The sequence below is a fragment of the Nicotiana tabacum genome, chromosome 6, assembly GCF_000715075.1.
Source record: "Nicotiana tabacum cultivar K326 chromosome 6, ASM71507v2, whole genome shotgun sequence".
Lineage (NCBI taxonomy): Eukaryota > Viridiplantae > Streptophyta > Magnoliopsida > Solanales > Solanaceae > Nicotiana > Nicotiana tabacum.
In genome coordinates, this window is record NC_134085.1 from 172,354,850 (window position 1) to 172,382,848 (window position 27,999).

A 27,999-nucleotide genomic window follows, 5' to 3' on the forward strand; every position below is an offset into this window, starting at 1 on the left:
CATTTTTAGCGTGAATATGTGAAATTGGGTCTAGTATAGCTATTTTAACTATTTTTACTTTATTTCGTTGCAAAAAAAAGAAAATTTCAAAAAATATATATATATAAATTTTAGTTTATGTATCTCTCATAAACTTGAAAATACAAAAATTGTACTTTATTTTGGTACTTTATATAAATTCAAAAATTATAAAAAATATAGTTCTATTAATGTTTGCAGTCATTTTAATTTTGAAAAAATACAAAAAATATTAATTCATATTTTTGTCTTTATTAAAGAACGAAAATTACAAAAAAATAGTTTTATTAGTATTCTATAGTCATTTTAACTTTGAAAAATACAAAAAAAAATATTACTTCATATTTTATCTTAATATTTAAAAACGAAAATTACAAAAAATAGTTTTATTAATATTTTGTAGCTATTTTAAACCTTGAAAAATATTTAAAAAAGATATAGTTTTGTTTAAATACTAGTCTTATTTTTGGTAGTTATTTTGCTTGCATAGGACTAGTTAAGCAACGTGTTTCTATTTCTCGGGTCCGGGCAAAAGAATAATATTCGGGTTCAAACTACCCGGTTTTAGGCCTAATTTTCGGACTTAGTCCATAATAAACCGTGTCCAGGACACGTGGGGAACCCCACCACGCGTGGGGGACATATGCCTTGAACCCCACCACGTGTGGGGCACATTTTTATGGGCATTGTATTACAAAAACACGGACAGGAATGGGAAAAAGGGACGGACTTTTGAGGACTTTAAAAAAAAAAGAAAAAAAAAAGAGAAGAGGACTGTTGGTCTTTCTTCTTCAAAAAGAAAAAAGAACGAACAAACAGGAGGAGGGGGAAGATTTCGAAACTTTTGAAAACAGACCACTGTTCATCGTCTTCTTCTTCTTCAAAAGAAGAAGAAGAAACCCTAGCGTGAAAAAAAACCTACTGGACTTCCCCCCAGCACCGGACCGTCACCTCCACTCCAAAACCACCATGGACGACCACTAAGCTCCCTCATCCCTTCCGGCACCCCCACGCACCAGCCCTCCTCGCCGGATCATCACCAAACGTAAACACCATTTCCTCCGTCACCCTCATAACGAAAACCAGCAAAACCACGTCCAAACGACCACCGGCTCCGACGACACCATCTCCCTCGTCGTCTCAAAAACCAGTCCGTCAAACCTCCATCCATAACTCAGCCCGACGAGCAGCAACAACATCGTCACTGACCAAACACCACCCGTCAAACCTCCAGTCCGTCGACCTCCATAACTTGCTGCCCAGCTCCGTCGACCACGACCACTCCTCATCGTCGGCCACTGTTCCTGCTTCTTCTTCCTGAAGAAAGTAGAACAAAAACCCTACGCCCACACGTCCGAACCCACCAGCTCCTCACCACAACCCAACACCACGACCAACATTTTCCCCCGTCGTCAAGTCCGCCATTTTCAGTCCGCCATTTTCAGTCCAAGGTCATCAACCTCCAAGCAGTCGTAACTGCGTTTCGCGAGCAGTTGTGGGTCGCTGTGATCCCGCCTTGCCGAGTTTTCTGTTTTCCGTCGAGGTTCGGTACGTCGAGGTTGTTGTCAGAGGTTTCGTCGCAGGTCCAACGCACCGGACGTCGATCGCAAGTAGGTATCCCTGCCCGTGTCCCTCATGTTTTATGTTAGTAATATATACATGTGTTTGTTGAAATACAATCCTAGTTCATGCGAATAGTATGCAAATGAGCGAGACATATTCACATGATGTTTGTAAGTTGCTATTTCTTGATAATCAACTCCGTATGATATTGAAATTTGTTCGTGAATGTATTTCCTTTGTTTCGTCATGTTAAGTAGTTATTCGGCATTTTGTTTCTTCATGCTCAGATTGTTGTTATCTCAATGTTTGTCTTAATAGTTGTTTGTACATGTAGTAGCAATGTTAAAATCATAGTAGTAATTTAATCCCGCGGAAAAATACTCGTTTCATCAAATAAGTTTAATCTACGATCCATGACCTCGCGAAGTAGCAAAGAAATGTAGTCATTTTAGCCTTGTCTTTTTTTTTTAAAAAAAAATATATAAATAAATAAATAAATAAAATACATAAATAAATAAATAATAATAAGAATAAAACGAGACGAGCCTCGCCAAATAAAAGGGACAAACTGCGGGGCCCTCACAAAATATATGTATTAAATACCTAGATTCCGGGATGGGTCGTTTAGCAAATTTCACGGCCCTACCCAAAAATAATAATGCGCTAGTTGCTTTAGGCGCGCCTTTAATAATGTTATCTCCCTAAACTCGGGTGCACATTTATGTGACCCAAATCCAAATCTCAACGAAAATCGAAATGTGCCTCTAATCACGGGTACATTGACTGTGACGTGGTATGAGATGCATTTCCATGACGTTGCAAATTCTTTTTTAAAAAATAAGCATGAGATGAGCCTCGCCAAATAACAACACAAATCGTGGGGCCCTCAGTAAATACTTGTTTAAAATTACTTAGAATTCAGGAGGGCCGTTTAGCGAATTTCGCGGCCTCCGCAAAAAATAATAACGCGATAGTCTCTTTAGGCGAGTATTTAATAATTTACTTTCTTAAGCTCGGGTGTGCATTTCATGCGACCCAAATCCAAATCTCAAAACATCAAATAAAATGCGTTCCGGATTGTGGGTGCATTTCATGCGACGCAGTCCAAAGACGTGTTTTAAGCGATGTTCACATTCTCCTAAAAACAATAATAGTAAAGCGGTTAAAAGATAAATTTGCACATAAGTTCATAGTGTATTAAAAATCAGATAAATAAGCCAAATACAACAGTTGAGCGACCGTGCTAGAACCACGGAACTCGGAAATGCCTAACACCTTCTCCCGGGTTAACAGAATTCCTTATCTAGATTTCTGGTACGCAGACTGTAATATAGAGTCATTATTTTCCTCGATTCGGGATTAAAATTGGTGACTTGGGACACCCTAAATCTCCCAAGTGGCGACTCTGAAATAATTAAACCAATCCCCTTTCGATTGTCCTTTAATTGGAAAAAACTCCCCCTGCGCCCCCCAGGGCGCGGAAAAAGGAGGTGTGACAACCCTAGTTCAAGCAAATCACATAGCCAGACTTGGAGGAACCCCCAAATTATGGGGTTTCCACCATTAATCGAGTGCAAAGATGAGAGGGCAAGTAACTAAATCGAAACAGGTTCAGAGGTCTCAAAAAGAACTGAAACTTCTAACATGTTTCTTTCAGCAACAGAAACTCATGAGAAACATGATAGAAAAGTAACATGTAGAACACAGTAGAAGAGCTCAAAGAAAACAGAGTAAAAGAAATTAATTCGAAACATAATGGGAAAATTGATAGAACAGTAGGAGAAACATATTAAGAAGCTTTTTAGAAGAAGCTTAACCAGAACTCAATAGGTGGGACTTAATAAGAACACTTAAGAACATAATAATGGAAAATACAGTAGGATAAACACACAAGATCACAGTAGAGGAAAATACAGTAGAAAAAGCACACGAGAACACAGTATAGGAAAATACAGTAGAAGAAGTATACGAGAACACCGTAGAAGAAGCATACAAGAACACGGTAGAAGAAAATACAAGAACACAATAGAGGCAAATACACACAAAAAGAAAAAGAAAGTCAGAGAAACATTTAAATACTTTCAGAAAAATCCTAGGTCAGAAAAGAGATGATTTTGAAAGTAATTTTGAAAGAAAAGTCGGGAAAATCATTTTAAAAACTTAAGGAAAGCATGGATCTGGAACAGATCTAAGGAAATCAGAAAAACCTCAAAGGGTTAGGGTTTCCGAAGAACCCCAGTAGTGAGAAGGCTGGGAAAAGTTACTGATCTAAGCTGGAGAAGTCAAAACTAGGCTCGAAGCAGGCATGGCTCGCCGGAGCAGGCCAGAGATGGCCATAGATCTTGAATCAAACGAAGCATGGACCAAGCTTCTTCATGGTCAGGCCTTAAATCTTCGGAAATCAGGCGTGTGGGAGTCATAGGAGGCCGGTGTAGGACTCCGATGGCCTTGGAAGCCATGGATTCCGGTGGCTTTAGGGTGGAAGTGGTGGGAGGCGGCTAGGGTTTGAGAAGCTTCGAGAGAGTTTGAGAGAATGGGGGAGTTCAAAGGCGACTACCGGTGACAAATGATTAGGGTTGGGGGGTGTTGGTAAATTCAAAAGGAAAGGGAGAACGTGAGTCGTTGATCTGTTAGATCAACGACTAGGATTTAAAAGGGGACCTGGTGGGTTATTTTTAAAGGTTGTGGGTCGGATAATTTTGGAATTGGGCTTGGCAATTGAAATTGAAATTGGGTTGGATTAGGGGTGCCAAATCCGACCAAAATCAAAATAAAAATAGGCTAACATTTAAATAGCCTTTTTCTCTTAATTATTTTATAAAAAATTATAAGATAATTTCTGGAAATAAATTAAAGGTACTAAATTAATTAATGATATATAAATATTAGATAAAAAATACCGTAGCCAATTTTGTAATTACAAACGCAATTAAATCTTAAAGTAGGCTAATATTGCAATTATATGCAATTTAGCTTTTAAGAATACTAAATAAATTTTGTAAAAATGCGCAAAAATCATACTATCTATATTTTAGTATAAATATGAAAATTCAATAAATGAGTTACCAAAATGCTAATTTTGGGAACACTTATTGGGTTTTTCTTGATAAAATAGGGCAATAAAAATTGATTTTAAAATCTTTAAAAAATTGAGAAAAATAATAGGACCTTGGGACATACTTATATATGTATATACATGCCATTTTGAAAGGTATTTTGTATATGAAAATATACAGAGAAAAATTGGGTATCAACACCTTCTTCTTTTCGACGCTAGTGGGGACGGTTTTTCCAAGTTCCATTATCCTCCTTTTTCTCGATGGTGACTCCTCTCCGTTAGATGACTCATTTACAATGTGTACATATGCCAGGATGAGATCTCGTCCCGTACAACAACACTCCGAGGAGGGGAGTCCCTAGTTGACAAAGTTTGAGTACGACCTCCACAGGCGGACTCAGCCAAAGTAAATTGCATCCCTGCCGATGTAATGGCTTGGCGAAATGCTAGCACTGGACCTTTCCTTTTGGAAACTCATCGATCTGTCACCACAAAAAGGTCGTATCAACAAATAACAGCAAACAACAAAAGGCTGAAACAAAAGCAACACTTACTAGAGGGGACTTTGGTTCAAATCTTTGTAGAAAATCGCCCAATCTCGAATATCCGCCATGTGAGGTAACAAGCAAGCTACCGAGTCTTCAACACTGACGATGGAAAAGGGTGCACGCCTCTCAACTAAAAAAACAACATAAAGAAACCACAAATGAACGAAAAACAAAGGGACGAAAGAAGATAACAAGCGTATACCACCAACATCTACGATTATGATTCCACTGCTTGAGAAATCCAGTAGGGCCCGACACCAAGTGCTCGATTCTGATAAAGAAGTACTCGTGCCAAAACTTTCGATTCGTCCTATCGTCCATTCCAACTATCAGTCCTCTGGTCCCGCAATGTCGCAGGTGTATCATAGTGCCTCTATAAAACTTGGCAAAAACAAGTGTAATAGGTGGCGGATATCAATCTCGCAACCAGCCAACTCCGCATACTTTGTCAGCATCAGGAAAGCTTTATACAAATATGGAGACAGTTGTGCCGGGAAAATATTGTAAAATTGGTAGAATTCTTCCGCCAACGGAAGAAGAGGGAGAGTATAACCAATAAAGAAAGGGTAGACATAAAGGCGCAATACCCAGGTCGATGGACCTCCACGATGTCGCCACTAGCCGGAACCATCTCGACGTGAGAAAGGATATGATGTGTAGATCAGAGTTCAGCTATATGAGATGGCCCGGTCTCAGAGATCACCGGAACGGGAGCGGGAGCTGGTTCCTTATGGAAATCGCTTCTAAACAAGGGGTTTCTGGGAACTATCTTCTCTACAGTAGGAAAACTCTCACCCTCTTCAGCCACAAAATCCTCACCAGCGGAGGGATGAGCCATCGACAACGGAGTGACGTCAGAAACTTCATCATGAATGCGAAGGGTTTGTGACATCTTAACGATGAAAGTTGTGCTACTAAACCTAAAGAAAGAGGTGGTGACTGGGTAAGAAGGAGAGAAACGGAAATCGTTAATGCAAAGTTAATAATAGGAACTGGCAAAGAAGATCGAAAGAAAACAATGTTCAGGGAGAAGGATGGTAGAAACTTTTGAAAAACGAAACCCTCATCTATTTATAGGGATGGATGGCGCTAGAATTGAAGCAAAGGATTGTCAATGGCACCAAAACTAAAGCGACAGGCACGCAGACGCTGTCTCGGGAAGATGCATAATGATGACGTGCGTGGCTGTGACGTTACCCCATGGTAACCACACTAATCATGACTCCACTGGTTGTGTCGTTCTCTTGATCTTGGTCGACCGGGCTTGATTCAATGGCCAAATTCTCTCAAGACGAAGACATATGATGTCTGCTTATTAAGGACGTGCAGGGCCACGACCTCAACAAGCAGAGTCGTGCCCTAGTTGTATAGGTCCAAATTTGGTGACCATGGTAACGGACAAGTAAGACAAAGGGCGGGGTCGACCATGATATAACGACTGAAGGTCGTTCTCACAAGGGCTGGTGCCAAAGGCGAGCAACCGAGATGAGAGAGTAACGGTAGCATAGGTTCAGAAATGGACATAGAGAATATTCCTTTGGATATTCTTTATGATGTACTTTCTAGGATTTTTGGGAATTGTCCCTTATAAATAGGAAGAGATAGGGAACAAAAGGGGATCTTCTTTTTTGAACATGAACATACTGTAAAGGCTGACAAAAGAATATACGAAGAAGTTATCTTATTCAATAATTTATTCGAGCACACGTTGTTCAATCTTTATCCATAAATCCCAAGATTCCATATACATCTTGACTTCTCACTTTTTCACGTTGCAGATAGAGAAAAGGAGCATCCCAATCATAATAATTGGGTGGTAGATCCTTTCCCATTGCATTTATTGTCATTATTTACATTTATTACATATTATTGGTATCATATTTATTGTCAATTATAGTGCAATAAATCCGTTATTTAATACTTTTGAGCACTATTCGTTATACAAGTGCTTTATTTTATTCGGTCTAAAATTTATTAAGTTCAACTAAGAATTACCTTTTGATTTATTATTAATTGGTTTAACACTTATTTGCTCAAACACTAAGAAACCGCTTTATTAAAAAAACAAACTATCTTTTTAGTAGCAAATTAGCAGATTTAAAAAAGTTAAATTTTGGAATACATATACACGTACAGTCGTAAAGATCGGGTGGTCGAATGAAAAAATATCCACCAAAAAAAAATTACTACTACTATGTACTTTTTACTCACCCTCCGTCTATCAAGCGAGAATCACGCGCGAGAGGGTGAGAGTGAGGATGACGTAAAAGTTTTTAGAAAAGAGATAGAGGTTAACGTGAATCCGAAAATTAAGAGTGGACCCGTGTGTTAGTTTTAATTAAAGACTTTACTCCTCCCTCTGTTGGGTTTCCATCAACATTCGCTTCTCCCTTTTATTCTTCCTTCTTCTCCACTCTCTCTTCTCCTTCTTCGATCTCTCTCTCCTTTCAATCCAAAATCACCTAAACAATTTACACACACTCACTCACACCATCGCCTCTCTCTATCTCCCTATAATACACACACTTATATTAACGGGTTGCAGATCGGAGCTTCTGGCAGATCCGATTCAATTCTATATTCCTTCTTTCTTTGGTAAGCTCTATCCGTGCTTCTTTGTTCCAAAAATCTGTTTTTTTTCGGCATTCTCAGCGTCTTTATATTGGATTTCGCGATTTTACAGAAATCAAGAAAAATTTGGATTCTAGGGTTAGGAAATATGACTATTTACACTATGTGTTTCCTTCGCACGCTCTACTGCGCTGCGCACAAGGAAAAAGATTATGTATTGAGCTATGCACATTATATAACTACTCGATAATTGTATTTTAACTTTGTTGGTGAATTTCGTGTCATAAAGGTTTGCCTTTGAGAAATTGCAAAAAGGTTATTAGTAGGAATTTGATGTTGTTTCTAAGTTCGCTGCTGTAACATTATGTCATCAGTGAAAGATTGTGCTTTTTTGCAATGAGAGGATTGCATTCCCTGTTTTATTGTGAGGATGGAAGAAGCAATATTTATCCTCCTTCATAGTTGTTAGTATAAAGTGCAAGGTTTTATGTTTCCTATGCAAAATCATTTGCTTATGTGGAGATTGCAGTCTGTGTTCTCACTAGCAAGGATTCTCCTTTCTTGTTCTTTTGCTTGTTATGGGGAAAAGAAGTCCAGCTCAAGATAGAGTTGAGTTTAATGGTTAATCTAGTTAAATTTTTCACATGCTTCAGAGTTTCTGTTTTTTCTTTTTGTTCTATGCAGTTCTTCACATGCATGTTCAGAGTACCTCAAGTTAAAGCTGTATTATATACCTCAAACTTTCTAAATGTTATGTTAATTATTTTGTACAATTCACTTGCTTGGAGTTTTGATTTTGACGCCACTTTTGGAACCTGAAGGCAGTGAACTAAAAAAAAAACTCTTTCATGTATTAAGCTGATTAGTAGTGAAGTTAATCATTTAGTTGAGAGAAGTTCAGCCACCTTTACTTGATGCTTGAATCTTGATGGTACTAAGGAATTCATATGCAGAATTAAAGAAATCAGCCTGTCATTAAATATTTTCCCTAAGGTTTTATGCAGAGTATGTATTATGTATCCATTCTCATTCTAAAAGAAGAGAGTATGAATTATGTAGCCAGAGGTGGTGAGGCATTAAGGCATGCTTTACCCATTCAAGTGCATGTGACTGTCACATAAATAAATTGCTGAAAAAGATAATGTTTTGAAAAACTTCTATAGCAAAATTGAGTAGAAATAAAAAAGTGATCGATTTCTTATATTCTCCCGTGTTGTTTCTTTGCCGTATTTTTCTGTAAGATGTTGAAGTTAGTTGTGGAAACAGAGGGAAATATGTGTTTGAGCCTTGGTTAGGAACCAAAAGTATTACCTGGTTTTTATGATTTTGGTTTTTTCCTGATCAAGAAAAGAACCATTACCTGGTTTTTATAACTGAACTATTCACTCACTTTACTAATAAAATAATAGCCATTGAGTTATGGTGGAAGATACTAAAATAATTTTAAGATGTGCTCTACTGGGTTGACACTGATGGGTTATGCTTAAAAAGCTTTACTTTTGGTCACCATTTCCCATCTTCTAGTTTACTAGGGACCTAATTTCTTGGAAATATGCTAATACCTGTGAATATTTTGAAGAATTTATTGTCGGTTACACAGATGTTAACTTTCTTAACTTCGTAACTTTAAACAATAACTATTGAGGTTAATGATGTTTGGGGCCTGTTTGTTAGTAAGACTTTCCATTTAGCCATCTGTTGGTACGAGGTATCTTCCTTTTTTGTTTTTGAGAAGGTAACATAATCTGCGAGGTATCAATTTTCCAAACTTCTTGACTATTGGCCAGTTTGGCCACTGGGTTGACTAATCAGTGTTACATTGATTACCAAGAAGGAAGAGCACAGCTGATTATTTTAGTCTTTTTAGAATGAATGAAGATGTTTTGATGGTTTAGCAACTCCAAATTACTCCTTGAAGGCTAATTGTATAGTTTTGTTATATAGTTGGAGTAACCTCTCCCCTATTAGCTCCCCCGAATTATTCTTGGATTTTGTTAGCTCCTTAGCCCTAGCATAGGACCATCTGTACAGAGCTAACATATCTTCTTTTGTATTAGCACCTGGACCGTGCTCTTTTGCATCTTCTTGATGCTTTTTATAATATCTCGTACCTCATAAAAAAATTATGATTTTAGGAGTAGCATAATAGGGTGCTTTTGTGCAGGGAGGGGGAATGGTTCGAGACAATGTCAATATGTTTCGGGGAATGAATGGATGTTATGATGCCAATGTTGGTCCTAGGAAATTGAAAACTTTGTACTGAGATGTTTTAACTTATATTGGTAACTAGCCCATATTGTAGTATTGTACTTAAAAAGAAGAAAAGTTGATGATAGCATATAGGAGTATCTCACTTAGGCTGTCTGTACACACAAATCACGATGCATCATCTGTCATTGCGGTATTTATTTATGTTCCATTTTTGTTACTTGTTGTAACCACCCTTCTACATGAGATCAGTGATCACGATGCATCACCTGTCATTGCTGGTATTTACTTATGTTTCATTTTTGTTAATTGTTGCAACCACCCTTGTACATGGGACATCATTCTATGGGTAATAAAGTTACTCTCCGGTGATATACATATACAGAAATTGGTAAGTGAAACTGTCTATATATGCTTTTTGTTCCCCACATTTCAAAATCTAATTGATCTGAGCATCGGCTGAGTCTTAATTATATCTAAACTTTTTTTCATGAAGTAGTTTCTTTAGCTGTTGGTGTTTGATGGTTCTAGTGTAATGTTCCATTATGAAAATGTTTTGGTATTGGTTCTCTTAATTTGATGACTTGTTATTAATGGAAAAGGTGCTCTCCCAAATCTGTTCCAGATTCTTGCTGAAGTAGGCTCTTTGTGAAGCTTTTTGGATGACCGTGTATCGATATTTGGATAATGACTTCAAGTATGTTGGCAGGGGAGAAAAGGTAAAAAAAGTTTCTTTTTATGTAAACACCTTCTTTCTTGTTTATTTTTCACAAATGCCCCTTATATTGCTTTATATGAACTTTGTTTTCTGTTCCTTGTTAAGTACATGCCTCCCCCTATTTCTTTGTTTTGAAAAAAAAAACATTGAGGCCAAAATCGTACATCTACTATCTTATTCTCTCTGGTCCTCTTCTCCTGTTATGTAGGTTATGGACAAAATTAGACTGAAAATCCTTAAATAATACTCCCTCCGTTCCAATTTGATTGAACCTATTTGGTTGGGCACAGAGTTTAAGAAAAAAGAGAAGACTTTTGAAACTTGTGGTCTAAAATAATCCATAGATTTTAAAGTTAAATTGTTTCTAAATTTTGAAAGGGTTCATTCTTTTCGAAACTGACTAAAAAGAAAATAGGTTCATTCTTTTTGAAACGGAGAGAATATTCCTTTATATGACACTCTTTTCATTTTGTAACGTTCCAAAATGCCTAAGATCATCCCATTTTTATACAACTTTCACAAATTTTGATTCATTAAAATTATTAAAATCTTGAGTTTGATATAATGTTTTCACTGTCATATAACTTATCAACAATTACTTTTAGATTCTCTTAAACAATCACTAATTTAATATATGTCAAATTGGCATCTTAAACTTCATGCCTTGTCAAATAAAATGGTATGAATAGGGTAGTTCAATTGTCTAGAGTGGTTTTTGTATCGGAAAGATGTCACTTAAAGGCCACAATTGTGAAGGAAAATTTCAGATGTTAAGTTAAATATTCCATATGTGCTTAATATTGCGGACTGATAACATTGCTCTGTTGATAAAGTATTAAATATGCAAGGACAGAGTAAAAATGTGTAGACCAACCAACTTGAGGAGTTTCATATTCTCTTTTTTTGTGGCCGGAATTTACCTATCAAGTTTTGCATTCAAAAAGGCATAATTCTCTTTTACATAGATTCTTTTGCACAAGCTTTTTTCTCCCCCCCCAAAAAAAATAAATTCAATGTACTTTCTGCTAAAGTTTTTTTATTTGATAAGTTACTTTCTGCTAAAGTTGTCCAAACACTACACATTTTTTTGGGCAAACTATGATGCCTTGGTGGAGTAGGATCAAGTGAGAACTAACAATGGGCTCCAATGCAACATTTAATTGTTGTATAGATTGCTCAAAGAGTGATGCTTCAGCGGTGTGGCATTAGAGTTAGGAATATATTGGAGAGACCTTTTGTTGGGGTTGAGGATGAGAGTTAAAAAAATTCTGTTCTGATTTCTATGACAAATTAACCTTTTGGCATTTCTTAATATTGCTGTCTATTATGGTGTTATTAAATTGGTTAATGCTAATATTAGATCGTATTACATACATTGTAGTCAGTATTATGACATTGTCTTACTGGTGTGGTTGTATCATTTCCTTAAGTCATCCTGTAATTCCATCATTATAGGTGGGCTTCTACAAGAAGAGGTGGCATGACTGTTCTTGGAAAAGTGGCTGTCCCAAAACCATTGAACTTGCCCAGTCAGCGGTATGAGATATTGGCTGATCTATATTTTTCCTCATCTGATCTAAGCATATGTTTCTGAAGTTGTGTGTACTTAAATCTTTTGAAGGTTAGAGAATCACGGTTTGGACCCAAATGTTGAAATTGTTCCCAAGTGAGTACCTGTACTCTTTTTTCTTTTAGCCCCTTATATTTGTGTCTGCCTTGCCCATGGCATTGGCACTTGTGTGCGATACTTATTTGGGTTTGCCTGCCTTTTGGAGAGCTGTCTGGTATTTCCTTTGGCATTGTTTCTTTGTTGACTTGATCTAGGCCCTCTCCTACTTTGACATAGGGGTACATTGAGCTGGGGTAGCCGTACATCTTCCTCTACGTCAAACCCGTGGGGTTGCTCAACGCTCTCTCCAAATGCTGATGGTGGAACGAGCTCACCAAGTCATCTTAGATCCCGCCCTTCATCTGGTGGGAGTGGCACTCGACCTTCAACTGCTGGTAGTGATAGAACACAAGAACCTATTACCAGTGCATGGGGTACCAATTCTAGGCCTTCGTCAGCTTCTGGGCCATTATCATCAAACAAAGCACCATCAACGTTGGCACGTCCACACAGTGCAGAGACAAGGCCTGGCAGTTCGCAACTTTCACGTTTTGCTGAGCCTGTTTCTGAACATCCAGTAGCATGGGGAGCAACAGCTACAGCAGAGCGTTTGGTATGTAGTTTGTTGCTACTTAATGTTCCCTTGTGATGAATATCTTTTAGGTATTATTTTGCCAAATATCTTTTGTTCCTATTGTCCTTTCCCTGTAGTTTATTTTGTTTTTAGGGTGACAGTGAGAGCAAGAGGAGCGAGACAGTGAGCTTAACTCCTTTTTCACACTTGATTTTTTCATTTTATATCTGCAATCTAATAGTTAAAGGAGTTAATCAGTTGAAGTAAACAAGTGAGATGTTCTACAAGAAAATCACCATGCTTGTGTAAGAGTAGTATTTCGAGAAGAGCTCGTTCTATAATTGTGTACGGATATGTGGATGTTCTCTTCTCATTTCTTGTCAATTTATTCCTCTGTATTCTGCTGTTCTGTACAATGCGATTGTTAGAAGCTAAATGTTTTAAAATAAGGTATCTCTTTAAAAAATGAGAATTGTTGTTGGAATTTACTAATTTTTAAATGTTTGAAAAGTGGCTCAAGGTCTATCTTTTTAGCGAGGGGGCTTATCTTGATTGGAATGAAATTCATCTCTTTTCCTATGCTTTCTTTTTACAGTTTCTGCTCCCTCAAAATGTATCCCTTCCCCTCCCACTTCTGCTCCCCCTCTCTCTCTGTATATGTAAGAGAGAGATAAGTTTATGTGTCACTGTGCTGGATTTTGAGCTTACTTGTACTTACAGGGAGTGCTGTCTTCTAAGAATGAAGGATTTTCTCTGAGTTCTGGGGATTTTCCTACTCTTGGATCGGATAGAGATGTATCTGGGAAGACTACTGAGTCACAAGGTGACTGCTGGTCCTTTAAAATCTCCTACATAATGTCTTTCATTGGTTAATTGGATTAGTTTCTGTTCACCTCAATGGTGTAAATACTATCTGCTCACTCCATATTATACAATGCTTTGTGGAATCATTTCATGGTTCTCGCAATAGCTTTTGTCATTTCATCTTTACTAGTTTCAATGCCTGTTCGTGTACTTGGAGGCTAGAACTTGTGATTTTGCTGGCAATTAGTAAGGTTTAAGAATGGGACATGTTTGGCTTAAATATTCAAAATTTACTTTCTAGGGATGCTAAAATTGTAGTTGAACATTATTAATTCTTTTCTTTAAATGAATGCCCATCCGCAATAGCTTTTTTCATTTCATCTTTACTCGTTTCACTGCTTGTTCGTGTACTTGGAGGCTAGAACTTATGGTTTTGCTGGCAATTACTAAGATTTAACAAAGGGACATGTTTGGCTTAAATCTTCAAAATTTACTTTCTAGGGATGCTAAAATTGTAGTTGAACGTTATTAATTCTTTCATTTGTTCAATCCCCTCACTCCTTACAAAAACTATGCCTCGATCCCAATAATTCTCTCCCCCTAAACCCGAAAAAAGAAAAAAGAAAAAAAAGGAAAATATGAAAATTGTATATTCTGTTGCTGTTGCTGGAATGAAACTTTGCTGATTATTCTGTTGGTATTGCACTCTTAACTGGCCGCTTGGTCATGTTCTTTTGATAGATCGTGATTCTTGTAGCCGTCCTAGCTCTGCTTCTGGCAAAGTAGCACAGCCCCTAGAGAAGGCAACTGCATCTCATTCAGGTTTGCATATCTCGTTTGAAGCTATATCAAGTGATTCCTTTTTGTACTTAGTTGCAACAGAGTAGTCATGGAATATGCTTTCTGATGATGGTAAGGTAATTATACGAGTGCAGATGTGAAGGGTGAGACATTCGACGCATGGAAAAGAGATGGTCAAAGTGCTGAGGATGGTCCTCAATATGGCATGGAGAAATGGCAAGGGGATCCCCATCACTATCTTGGTCCTAATGTTCCACCCCATCATTTTGATGCATGGCATGGGCCTCCTATGAATGCTCCTGCAGGATTCTGGTATAGAGGACCACCTGGGGGGCCACCTTATGGAGCTCCAGTTCCTCCTGGTGGTTTCCCAATTGAACCATTCCCCTACTTTCGACCCCCGATTCCACCTCCTGCTATTGCAAATACACAGCCAGTTCCTCCTCCGGGGCCTGGATCCAGAGGGCACCATCCCAGAGGTGGAGATATGTATAGACCCCAGATTACCGATGCTTATATTCGTCCAAATATGCCATTTAGACCTGGTTTTTACTCTGGTCCAGTGGCCTTTGAGGGTTATTATGGACCACCAATGGGTTATAGCAATTCCAATGAGCGGGAAATTCCTCTCATGGGCATGCCTCCTGGTCCCCCAGTTTATAATAGATATTCAGGCCCAAACACTCCTGATCCAACTAATACTCATGCCAGAATTGGCAGCCATGGTGCTAATGCCAAAGCATTGCCAGAGGGAGTAGAGTCTGCTCACCCTGATGATGCTAAAGGACCATATAAAGTTCTTTTAAAGCATGATGCAAGAGAGGAAGGAGAGACGTGGGAACATTCTGCGCCCACTAATGGCCCATATCCTGATAGAAACTTTCAGAGATCATTGCAGAAGCATGAGCGGGGAGGTGAGCATGACAGGGAGAAGGAATTGTATTCAAGGAGAACTACAGGGAGTGGGAACTGTTATCCGCGTAGTTATGATGATCGAGGATGTGATTCTTCAGATAACACCAAAGCGAACTCATTTGAAGGTATAAATACTATGAAGGTTGCTGATGGCAGTTATACAAAGAAACCAGGTTATGTGGAATCCTCTGGTGGAGTGCCTCCGTCTTCCTCAGCTCCTGAAAGGGGTTCAACTCTTGCAGTGACTGCCAGAGACTCCTCCTTGATGCAGAAGATTGAAGGTCTAAATGCAAAAGTTCGAGCATCTGATGGACGTTATGAAGCGCCTTATGTTTCTTCTGAAGAGGATATCAATAAGTCAGAACTAAATCCTAAGGTTACCAATTCAATAAATGAAGTTAAAGGTGCTCTTGTGTCATTCGAAAGAACTCATACTGGAACCACTGGGAACAAGGGAGGCCAGTTAACAGCTACTATGTCAAGGTGGTTGTTTATACTGTGTGTGATATCTCTCAGATATGGTCATGGTTGTTTATACTGTGTGTGATATTTCACATATATGCTGTTCCTTTTACTAAAAACATTTTTCTCACAGGAGGCCAAATCGTGGTGTGCAAATCAAAAGTGATAATCTTGGTAAAGCCCGATCTGATAGTCATGATGATGGTTGGAGAAAAAGGCCCATTGCTGCTGAATCATCTGTTGTGGCTTCTGCAACATGCTTAGAACCTGCTTCTAATGTTCATGCATGTGAGCCAGGTCCTCAAGTTGAGGCTGCTGAGCAAGCTTTAACTGATATAATTGTGAGTGGTGAAAAAGAATCCTTGTCAGAATTGCATGATTCAGCAGATAACCAAGCGCAGGTAGTATGTTTACCTTTTACTCTTAACTTATCCATGATCCGGCAGTTACTTGTTTATTCCCTTTATCTAATCTAATGTATGCCACTTGCTTTCATTAGCGTGCAAAGATGAAAGAGTTAGCCAGGCAGCGTGCCTTACAGCTACAGAAAGAAGAGGAAGAACGAAGTAAACAACAGAAAGCCAAAGCTCTTGCTAAATTGGAGGAATTGAATCGCCGTATGCAGGCAGGTGATGCTTTGTCTCAGAAGGCTATAAAGGATTCGTCCCCTGATGTTATGAAGCAAGATCTGGAAGGCTCCTCACCCCCTGAACCAGTGGTGCCTAGTGTCAGACCTCAAGCCCGCAATGCAGCTTTAGCAGCACAGTGTGATGTAATTGATACTAGCAACCACATTCTAGAGAAAGGCAGTGAGCATACTAATCCACCTATTATGTTAGAATTTGGCACTTCTATTATGGTCCAGTCAGAAATAGCCATCCCACAACCCCAAGCTTTGCTATCTAAGCAGGATGCCAATAAGGTTGCTACCACTCATGGAAAAGTTGCTTGTCAGTCAAGTGATGGGGGTGTTGTCAAGCATAAGCGTACTAGCCACAAGCAAAGGCCAAATATGACACCAAAGAATATGAATGAAAAATCAGTTCTGGTTAGCGTTACTGAGGTATCCAAGGGTCATAATGATGTAAATATTAATGATGTTCCATCAACTGAGACTCATGAAGTTGGCTTAAGTGCTGAATCAAACATGGTTAATAATGCCAAGGTTGCCGTTGAGTCTTCCGCGCAGCAGAGAAGGAAAGGTAATAGGACCAACAAGAACAAGCAGAAGCTTGATACTGCGCTGCCTAGCCCAGCTACTCCATTACCAGTGCAAAATGATAGTGATCCTGCTAAAGTCGGTATGCAACAGGAGAAGTTGAATTCATCTCAGCTGGTTCTAGATGTGAGCTCAGTTCAGGCAGTAAGTGGTGATTGTGTTGTGCAGCCTTCTGATCAGAGTTCTCCTTTGCCTATGGAAGAAGGTCATAGTCGAGTAATTAACCAATGGAAACCTCAGCACCCTCGCAGGCCGCAGAGAAATCAGCACCCTAATGTGCATACTGATAAGTTTCATGGAGGTGATACGGTTGTGTGGGCACCTGTGCGGTCTCAGAGCAAAACTGAAGATGCTGCTGAAGCAAGGCAGAAAACTGCGTCTGATTCCGTTGGTCCTCTGAAGAGTGATAATATGGTGCAGAGTAATTCAAAAAGCAAGAGGGCTGAAATGGAGAGATATGTTCCAAAACCGGTGGCCAAAGAGCTTGCACAGCATGCTAGTAGTCAACCGCCACTGTTGTCGTCAGGCAGTTCTCCTGGTCCAGATGAGACAACTGGAAGGGCAGACTCTACGCCTGAAAACCTACCTATTAGCTCTGTAATTGAAAGCTTTTCCATAGAGTCCAGGATTGGTGACGTCAAACACAATAATAATAGGCAAGGGAAAGCACATGGAGTGTGGAGGCAAAGGGGTTCAGCAGACTTGGCATTGGACACCAGCAAGAACACTTATAAGTCTCCGGAGCATACCAGCAAGAACACTTATAAGCCTCTGGATCACACTCGATCTTTGAAGCCTGATGGAGATTCTGCGAAATCTGATTCGAAGTGTTCGAGTGAGTTCGATGTATCAGATGGTTGGAACATGCCAGGTGATTTTGAAGGTCCACGTACCACCATTCCTGTTGTAAAAGATGAGGGAACGACGGGTAAAGGAAAACGCTATCCTTCTAAGGGCCAGAGAAGCACAGGAAATTCTGGACATCAATACAAAGACAGCAGTGGGGAAACTCAGCAAAATCACACTCTGTCAGGAGCTTCTGACATAAACCAGATGGACAGAAGCGCTGCAGCAAAGGAAAATCTTGGCATGGGTAATCGTACTCCACCACATTGGCAACCAAAGTCCCACATGCTTGCAGTTAATAATCAACAGGCAGGTATGTCTACCAGAGCCCAAAATGTTAATATGGAAGGCGGTCGGGCCGATAAGAGGGATTATCATCAGGATAAAGTTAATGTTCCCCTACGCAGTGTGAAGGGGAGCAGTGATAAAGGTGTGGGTCAATCAGATCAATTAGCATCTGAAGATAAAATTGTCTCAGAGGTACCACACGTTGGAAATCTCGATCCAAGAAGAGAGAGAAAGCCATCTTCATTGAGGGGACGCCCCTACTCCCCAAACCAAGGTCCGCTTGTCAAAGCTGAATTACCTCCTGCTGAAAGTGCTGAAGCTATGCAAGAGCGGAGCAACTCAGGTTTAAGAAGGAATGTAAACCAAAACAATCGTCCTGCCAGAATGCAGGAATCTTGTGGAGATATGTTCTCGGGGAGAGATAATTGGCAGCACAGCACCTCCAGTGGTCGAGAAAGGCGGAGGAACAACATGCATTATGAGTACCAGCCAGTTGGGCAATACAGTGATAGCAAATCAAGTAATTTTGAAGGGCCAGCTGATGGTTCTCACAATGTTGGTCAGAGATACAGAGAGAGGGGTCAGGGTCAGTCAAAGCGTGGAGGTGGGAATTTCCATGGTAGGCAAGGTGGCTCTGGCCGAATAAATGCCAATTATGATTGATTGATGGGGAGGCTAAAATGTGGATTTAGGTCTTTTTAGTTTGTGATGGATAGCAACTTGCCGGATAATCTTTGCTTAGTTTGCAAGATGTCTGGTGGTGCAGTCTTAGGTGGTAGCTTTTGACGTGGTAAAAGAGAACTTGTTGGCCAATGTCACACGGGTGAGCTGGACTACAGCCTGGTTTTGCCACATGGTTTTGGGAAAAATATTGTGTTTGGTGCAACAGTAAGTGCGGCATTATGAGAACTGTAATTAATTTGAAGAACATTAAAATAGTTGCCCATTTTCTCCACAGAAGAATGTCAATTCGTATGAAGCATTTGTATGTTGCTATTACGTTTGTAGTTTTGTACCATCACAATTTAGAGGTGTAGCTTTTTCTCTTGGTCGAGAAGCAAGAATGATGGGCAGAGTGAAGCTGGTTTTGCCTGCTCCGCTATGTTATTTTGTTGAGAAAATGCCCAAAATTTTTCCCTATCTTTGAGCTTCGTCTCAAAATCATCCTCTTTGACATGGTGCACTAATAGTCCTGATAGTTTTATCAAATTGGTGCAGTTTTAGTCCCTTCTCAATGAGCTGTTACTTTTTTAACGGTTAAAGCAATTCACCTGATTGTAGAAAGACTAACAAGTTGCGTCAGGCTAGATTAACTAGTTAGACATGGCAATCAGATTCCACGCGAGATAGTTCATTTTTTTGCAGTTCAACATGTTATGAATTCAAGCAGCTTTTTGAATGCTGTCATTTATATATACTGTCAAAACTTCTCTATAACATTGTTGTATAACAACACTTTACTATAAAAGTCAAGCTTTTTCGGAACCAATTTTCATGTAATGTTATAATATATGTTTTATATAATAGCACTTCGCTATAACATCCAAAAATATTCGGAACAAACGAGGCTGTTATAGAGAGGTTTGACTGTACAAAGCTTTAATATTTTCTCAAACAAACTTCTGCATTGAACCTTAAAGCGTTTCTTATAATTCTGATCTATCTCTCCCGCATATTTTGAGGATGGAAAAACTTTATACTTGGGGATCATTTGGTAGGGTGTATACGAATAGTACTGAATATGGTGTATTACTAATGCTTGGATTAGTTATGTTGAGATTATTTCTTATTCACTGTTTGGTTTGGTGCATTAAAAATAATATGCATTGCAATCCTTTTTTTTTTTAAAATTGTTTGCTCACAAAAATATCTTTGCATTGGAAAGGATTTGAAGAATATTTTGAAAGGGCAGTTTTGTCTTTATGCATGATTATTCATGTATTAAAAACTATGATATTCTTAATGCATTGTTTGTTATGTATAAGAAATACTACCAACAAGAAATTAATCATATTAAGATAAATAAATATATTATTTTTTCTAATACATTCTACCAGAACTTATTTATTAAGTGAACATTATACGGGCTTAAAAGTGATAACTGTTTAAATTTTAAACAAAAGGACCGAGTTGAAGCAGGAAAAAAAGGTAAAAAGAAAACGAAAACCTCTAAAACTGAAGAATGAAAAATCGAAAAGGTCCCTGGAAGAACCCTAATTTCACAAATCTGACCCTTTCTCCCCTATATTCAATTCTCCTATCCGAAATCTCTACTTTTATCTCTCCCTCTCTAAAAATTGCTTCTTTATCTTAAGAAACAGATAAAACTCTTCTTTCTTGTAAAGCAATTCATCACCCCTTGTATAGGTTACACGTATTTGCACGTATCTTGCCCTGTAAGCATTCTTCTGCTTCTTTCTTACTGCCACAAATTGTGTAAATTTGTTTATTGAGCTGTGAAATTAGGTATGAAGCGAAATTATGGTGTGGACCTCCAATTTTTCCTACAATTCCTCGTCTTTTAAAGAGGTTTAAGTTTGGAATTTTCGTTGAGCTAGAGGAATCCATGAAACCGATATATTCCCCTTTTAGGAAGTGAATTCGAACCTCTTCAAATCTGTTTTGGGGGAAAGGGGAAAAGATGTCTCTTATTTTCAATGCTTGCAAGACATTTAAGCTATGATTTAGTGCATGGAAAATCTTCCTACTTTTACAATCGCTTGGATTTTTCATTTCGCTTTCCTTTTGTAATTTTTCTAAAAAGGTTATATCTTTGATTATCTTGCCTCTGAGATAATATATTAACTTTGGGTTAAATTGTGATTTTTCTGGTTTCCTTTTCTGCTAGCCATTGAGTCATATATCTTTGTGTTGTGATGTGTTCGTATACTGTGGTGTTATTGTAGCTCTTGGAGAAGTAATGACCTTGCTTGCTAGATGATTGCGCGTGCAAGGTGGAGATAATGGCATTGGCGACCCATCATTTGCAGGTAAATTAACAATGATCCCTTTCCATTTCCAAATAACTACTGTTTCACGGCTTTCTTTGTAATGTAAACTTGGAAGTCTCTATTTGACTTAGTGGACTTGAAGTCCCTATCATTTTTATGTGGTGTGCAATTTTCCCTATATTAGTGGAAAAAGTTTCTATGAATTGCCCCTACTCTGTACAAATTGGTCGCTAGTTGGATTCAAAAACTTATGCATTAGGGTAGTGTTTGATCTAGCTCGGAATATGAGTATTTTGGAATATAAGCGACTGAGAGTTTGATCTTGTTGTAGTTGACAAACCTTGCAATTTAATTGTGTATCACACAGGAGATAAGTCAATGTTTCCTGCAAATGAAGCACTTATTGTTTGCTGTTAATGCTCTTCCTTGGTGATTAGCTGCTGCACTCTGCTTTAATCATGTTTTATTTTATTTTAGCATTCTTTTAAGTAGCGATATTTAGAGTCTGTTAGTGAGTGCATAAACATGGTACCACTTGCTGTCTGACTTTTTCAACTACTTTAACACTTTATCTACCTCAAATTTCCTGTCTGTTGAGAAAGAAGAACATTGAAACAGTGAAAGAAGAAGAAGAAGAAGAAGAAGAAGAGGGGGAGGGGGAGGGGGAGGGGGAGGGGGGGGGAGGGAGGAAGAGGAGGAGGAAGAAGAAGAAGAAGAGGAGGAAGAAGAAGAAGGGGAAGACGACGAGGAGGAAGAAGAAGAGGAAGAGGAGGAGGAGGAGGAGGAGGAGGAGGAGGAGGAGGAGGAGGAGGAGGAGGAGGAGGAAGAGGAAGAGGAAGAGGAAGAGGAAGAGGAAGAAGAGGAAGAGGAAGAGGAAGAGGAAGAGGAAGAGGAAGAAGAGGAAGAGGAAGAGGAAGACGAGGAAGAGGAAGAGGAAGAGGAAGAGGAAGAGGAAGAAGAGGAAGAGGAAGAGGAAGAGGAGGAAGAGGAAGAGGAAGAGGAGGAGGAGGAGGAGGAAGAAGAAGAAGGAGGAGGAGGAGGAGGAGGAGGTCGTGTTTAATAAAAAAACACTGAAACCCTTCTTTTTTAATTAAAAAGCCTAGCAGCTGTCGCGTTGAAGAAGAAGCGCTCGCTTGCATCGCGTCGCTTCGATTGGTCGCTTCTCACTTTTTAGTGGGAAGCGGTCGCTTTTTTCTACCTGAGTCGCTTCACATGGCAGAAGCGGATAAAGGGCCGCTTTGCTTCGCTTCTCGCTTTAAGCGAGGAAGCGACCACTTTTATAACACTGTGACTCAATGAGTTGCATTATAACCATTTTATGCAATTGCATCTGGAATTATTTTAGTTCCAGAAGCAGCTACTTGAACCTTGGGTTGGCCCTTGTCAAGCATTCCTTCCCAAAAGCTTTCCGTAGAGAAAATAGTGGCTAACAGAAGAAATATATACTGTCTTTTCTGTTTGATGAAAAGTCTCTCCATTGAAGCCTGCAAGTTCCTCAATTGTATTAAGTAGACATGTTTTTTCTTGCAGGGTTCTTATAGAACATGTCCCTTGAGTTCTTCTTCATGGACTACTCGGAACAAATTGAGACATTCTTTAACAAAGATTCATACTGTTAGCCAAAAAGATAATTTCATCTCACTGAAGTGCAAATCCTGTTTGAGGTAGAATCTTATATCCTCCTTTTACCTTTGTTCTTGATGCCCAATTTATGTCTGCGTTTATGGTCTTAACTTTTGCAATCCTTCTATTCAGCCTTTTATAATGAAGAGGTTCACTAGCTGAGTCTTTTTTTAATTGAAGTAAATATTAAATGATATACTTCTATCAAATGTGGAGTGCAATAAGTATATTAATTAAAAATTTATGTGAGATTGATGGGTCCGTGCTGTATTTGGTATTATCTGGGGTAAAGTGCATGATAATTTTTATTTACACCTTGAGATAGTAAGATAATCCTTTCTATGTCATTGAGACCAAAGGATTTGAGAAGTGATGCAGCTTTTGCATTGTTGAATCGGGCCAAAAGTCTATTGTTTCACAACCTGTCTTGAATTTGCTGTCAATTGTCATTCAACAGTAAAATTCAATTGGAAGCCAAAGACTAGAGGACTTACCCCCACCCCCACTCAAAAAAGAAGAAGGTTAGAAGAACCCTTAGTCTTAATTTAGGTGGCCCCTTCTCCAGTGTACTCCATCATAGCTTCCTCAAATTCATTCCTATGCCTATGGAAAAAGAGAGTTTCTTGATGGAACTTTTGATTAGTTTTACCCTTATCATTTATCTATGAATATGTGTATGTTCTTTTCAGCGTTTTTGACAAATTCTTTTTCCCTTCTACATATATCCATTAGTAGGAGCATTAAGATGGTTCGGGCACATTCAGAGGAGGAGCACTGATGCACCGGTGAGGAGGTGTGAGCGACTGGCTGTAGTGGGCACGCGGAGAGGTAGAGGGAGACCTAAGAAGTATTGGGGAGAGGTGATCAGACAGGACATGGAGCGACTTAGGATTACTGAGGACATGACCCTTGATAGGGAATTATGGAGGTCGAGCATTAAGGTTGTAGGTTAGGGGAGAGTGTGAATATTTCTACAGCACAAGTGAGGGAGACTATCTAGTTAGGAGTTAGACTAGGAATGTCAGTGGTCGTCTATTGATGCAGGGCTTTACCTTCTAGTTGTACTATACCAGCCATCTATTTCGTATTTCGTATTTCGTATCCTGTATTTCATATTTCATATCTCTTATATATTGTTGTTATTTTTATTACGCATTTTTATGGTACTAATATATCATCTCCTATTGTTTTTTGAGCCGAGGGTCTCCTGGAAACAGCCTCTCTACCCTTCGGGGTAGGGGTAAGGTCTGCGTACATATTACCCTCCCAGACCCCACTTGTGGGATTATACTGGGTCGTTGTTGTTGTTGTTGTTGTTGTATAGTTCTTTGAAACACTATAGCTAGCCTAACAAATGCTGGAAGAGCAATCTTTTCATCTTTAATTAATCTTTGCACCAATCAAGAGGGACCCCCAATATGAGATTGAGGGGGTATAATATCTAATGTATTAAGTTATACTTTTGAAAAAGAGCCATATTTAGTGCTGATCTGACGTACCAGATGTTTGTTTGCCATCTGCACTTGCATGTCAATGGTACCAATTATCCCAATCGATAAACGATATACATGATGGCTTAAATCCCTTGAAATCTCTGCATTGAGGTTTACATGCTAGCATTAGGTCTTCAGTTTGCTTGACGAACTAGGAGTTGCCAAGCCATTATGAGGATTAAACAAAAGCAATGGACTGTATGATACCACATTGTAATACTGGTTAAATTGGTTTAAAAGTAAATCTCATTTCATTACTGTATTGAAAGCAATGCGAGGCATGCGATGTGGTTTTATTTATTTTATATCATTTATCCGGAAATCTGCATTTAGCCTAATAATAGATGGATTAACACCTTCTGGGCATTTCTCGGTGTGTAGGTTTTAGCCGTCAAACAACAACCTCCTATAAAAAATGTAAGTAAAATAAAAATAAAAGACAATGACAAAAACAAAAAGCTGTCATTTCTATTGAATGGTTTCAACGTGTTTTATTTCCCTGAATATGCTGCCCTATTGCCGGTATTAGAAATTTTCAGTTTGAGATTTGAAGTGCTGATTTTCAGTTATATGTTGGTCTTCCAAGATATTTCCCACATTGGATTGTTTAATCAGTTTATATTAGTTATTCTAGATTTTACTACGTCCATTTCCATGTATGGTGATGTATATGTGATTGAGCAAATAATTTGATTCCAGAATAGGGGCTCCTTTTGTCCTTAAACCAAATGGAAAGTCCTTGAAGATCTCTGCTTTCAAGAACAGCCAAAATGAGTCTGGAGGCAGAGTTGGCGGGTCAAAATCCCTGAAGAATTCGGTAAAACTTTCTTATGTGCCACAAGAGAATGAAGAAGCCTCTGTAGAATCTCCAAGAGCACAGAATGTTCCCATTTCTTACTCTGCGGAAGCAGATGAGACTACAAGTTATTTTGCCATACAAAATATATTTAAAAGCTGGTTAACATTGTTGCGTACACCTTCACCAAACCAAGTCATGGATGAAACTGTGGAAGAGCCATATACCACAGAAACACCGGAAAGACAAAAGCTGGTACAAGAGAAAGAAAGAGGTCAAGTCAGAAATGTGGTCTGGCGCTACTTTCTGAGTCTGGATGCAACAATAAAGATACCTGTATTAACATTGTAAGTATCATAGTTCAATGTCCGTTACTGTGCATCTTTTTACTCCCCCCCCTCCTCCTCCTCTCTCTCTCTCTCTCGGTCTATTTTTTTTTTTTGGCAAATCTTTTTTATCTTCAGTTTTGAGGAGAGTCTCTGGTCTTTGGTGTTTCTTTCTACTTCACCCATTGATTTATTGGGTTATGAGATGTGAATAGACATTTAGTATGTGTCTTCTGAGATATTTCTTTTATTCAGTTGATGTTTTTCCCAACTTGGTGCTACTTTCAAAATTATTGAACTTGACCAGGAAAGTGAGTCATTCCACTTAATAATTGCTTCATAGTTCTTTATATATCCTTGTTACTGTAAAATTGTGATATCTATCCCCCTAGATCTAGTTTTATTCTCACGAAGCAAAAAGATCCTCTCTGCTTTTTCTCCTCCTTTTTTTTTTTTTGGTATTGAAAGATTGAGATTAAGCAGAAAAACTTGAATTTCTGTTAGCTGATTAGTTTCATAGTTAAGAGGAAGGTTATTAAATGTATAGAATGTGCATTCCTTATAGTAGGTATTTTTGGGATTATGAAGCTTCCAAGGTTCAAATCCATCAAAGACAAAAAATACTAGTCTCAATTCATGTGTCTTACCTTTTTGTTTATTTATTAAAGCATATCACCTTTCTATATTGAGTAAGTTCTCAGTTTCGGCATTCTCATTTTTCCCTCCTCATAGGAATGACATGACTTCTTTTAGACATTCAAAAGATATTTGCGGTATGTAAATTTCGTTCACAGTCAGGCAAAGATACATAAATTGAAATGAAAAGCGTAGTTTTTTTTTTTTTTTTTTTTTTTGATGAAGGAAAATGTAGGTATTTTTTTTTTCCACTGCCCAAGTCTTGGTTGACAGACTTGTGCTGGGTGAGGGGTGGCACCTGGCAGGTAACTGGTAAAATAGTCGAAGTTGAGGTGTGCCCGATCTAGTAGGAGATATCTAATTGAATAGTTGAGGACCTCGAGGTAAGCTGATTGGACATCACAATTATACAAAAGTTTGTTTCCCAGCATTTTAGAGTCAGAACCCGCTTTCTTTTCTTTTCCTTTTTTCCTTTTTTTTTAAGGTTTGGGGAGTGACCATGGATAGGAAGGTGTGGAGGTTGAGCATTAAGATAAAGGGTTAGGCAGTCGAGTGTTGTCCTTGTTTGTAGCAGTAGCTTTGATACACCACTTGGTGCCTTCGGTGTTTTTTTCGTACCCCTAGTCTTCTGTTACTACTTGTTGTTGTCTTGTGTTTCGGTTTTCTGATTGCAGTACCTTTTGCTAGTTTTGTATTTTTGCTTTGGTTGTCAGATTGGTTTGCTTGTTATTGCCCCTCCCCTCTCCCCTTCCAGAGCCGAGGGTCTTCCGGAAGCAGCCTCTCTGCCTTTTAAAGGCGGGGGTAAGGTCTGCATATACTCTACCCTCCCCAAATCCCACTTGTGGGGGACTACACTGGGTATGTTGTTGTTGTTAGTTGATGTTTTTCAATAGTGGATGGGGGTAAAATAGGATGGGGAATGTTGATGGTGGAAGTGAAAATCTCTTTCACACCAATTAGTGTATTGGTTTCTTTGATGATTTTAAACAGTCCCTTACTTGCTATGAGGAAACGATATGCTATTTTGGTTAGAATGGAGCTCCCGTGCATCCTTTCCACCAAACAAAAAAGAAGCTCCTCAGCATTATGGAGTTGATGTCTGTGTGCATACAATTTTGTTGCTTTGCTATTATGTGTCTGTTGTTATTTATCCAAAAGTTGGAAAATATGTCTTTATAGTGTTCAGGCATTGATTTTACACATGGTTCTGCTGTTTTTTGCTTTCGTTGTCACCCTGTTCATTTGATGTTTACACTGCCTGTTTTCTCACTTTGCAGTGTCCCCCTGTATCTTGCTGTAACTTTAATATATGGAGTTGAAGTATCTAAAGAGTTGACCCCTCTTTGGACTCTTGGTCCTTTGATTGTTGCTTTGTATGTTAAGATGCTCCGGGGAATATGCGCACTCTATGTATTTAGCTTTAAGCAGACGGTTAAAGTGGTCAGGAACTTGCCTACGTATTCCCTATTAACTTATGACTACGTTGCTCGTGGGAAGCTCAAAGAAGATATTAGAGCGCGCTTGCTGCAACCGTTGGTAGATATAAAGAATTTGGACTACAAAGAGGTAGCGAAAAGAAAGGCAAAGGATTTAGAAGTGTACTTGGTGGAGAAGTACCTGGACTATGTCGAATCTATATGGCCCTATTACTGCAGAACTATCAGGTTTCTGAAGAGGGCAAATCTAATCTAGGTCTAAGACTATTATATCTTTCGCAATATTCTGTCAACGGAAATGGACACTCAAATGCGGAATATTTTTTGTTTTGTCTTTTACTTTTACCTCTTTTTGTATAATTTTTTTCGTAAGCATTGCCATAGGAATTGTCTGTTGAAAACCCCAGTTTGTGCTGGGGTTATCCCTGAGAGCAGAAAGACAGGTTTCTGTTGTAGCTTAGTGGACATGTGAAAGTGGGCTACATGCGTTTTTTTGTTGTGGGACAAATCTTGCTTCAATAACTCGTTATGCTTCA

General features: G+C 38.8%; 2 protein-coding genes across 4 annotated transcripts; both read left to right on the forward strand.

Annotated features, from left to right (window-relative positions):
- Positions 1-7,504: 7,504 nt before the first annotated feature.
- LOC107831208 (protein MODIFIER OF SNC1 1) lies at positions 7,505-19,342 on the forward strand. 2 transcript variants are annotated; one of them, XM_075255929.1, is made up of 10 exons: positions 7,505-7,782; positions 10,592-10,685; positions 12,140-12,220; positions 12,306-12,350; positions 12,531-12,906; positions 13,588-13,690; positions 14,413-14,493; positions 14,607-15,870; positions 15,983-16,250; positions 16,349-19,342. In XM_075255929.1, the coding sequence occupies exons 2-10, from the start codon at positions 10,654-10,656 to the stop codon at positions 18,863-18,865; spliced, it is 4,767 nt and encodes a 1,588-aa protein (XP_075112030.1). In that variant the 5' UTR covers positions 7,505-7,782; positions 10,592-10,653; the 3' UTR covers positions 18,866-19,342. The 2 variants fall into 2 exon arrangements, with proteins under 2 accessions (XP_075112030.1, XP_075112031.1); XM_075255930.1 differs by having other exon boundaries at positions 7,551-7,782; positions 10,569-10,685.
- A 1,041-nt stretch (positions 19,343-20,383) lies between these two features.
- On the forward strand, positions 20,384-27,971 carry LOC107781083 (uncharacterized). 2 transcript variants are annotated; one of them, XM_016601718.2, is made up of 5 exons: positions 20,384-20,598; positions 21,109-21,192; positions 22,684-22,817; positions 24,969-25,412; positions 27,305-27,971. In XM_016601718.2, exons 2-5 carry the CDS (start codon positions 21,166-21,168, stop codon positions 27,717-27,719), a joined length of 1,020 nt encoding a protein of 339 aa, XP_016457204.1. In that variant the 5' UTR covers positions 20,384-20,598; positions 21,109-21,165; the 3' UTR covers positions 27,720-27,971. The 2 variants fall into 2 exon arrangements, with proteins under 2 accessions (XP_016457204.1, XP_075112032.1); XM_075255931.1 differs by lacking the exon at positions 20,384-20,598 and adding an exon at positions 20,650-20,668.
- The last annotated feature ends 28 nt before the right edge of the window (positions 27,972-27,999 follow it).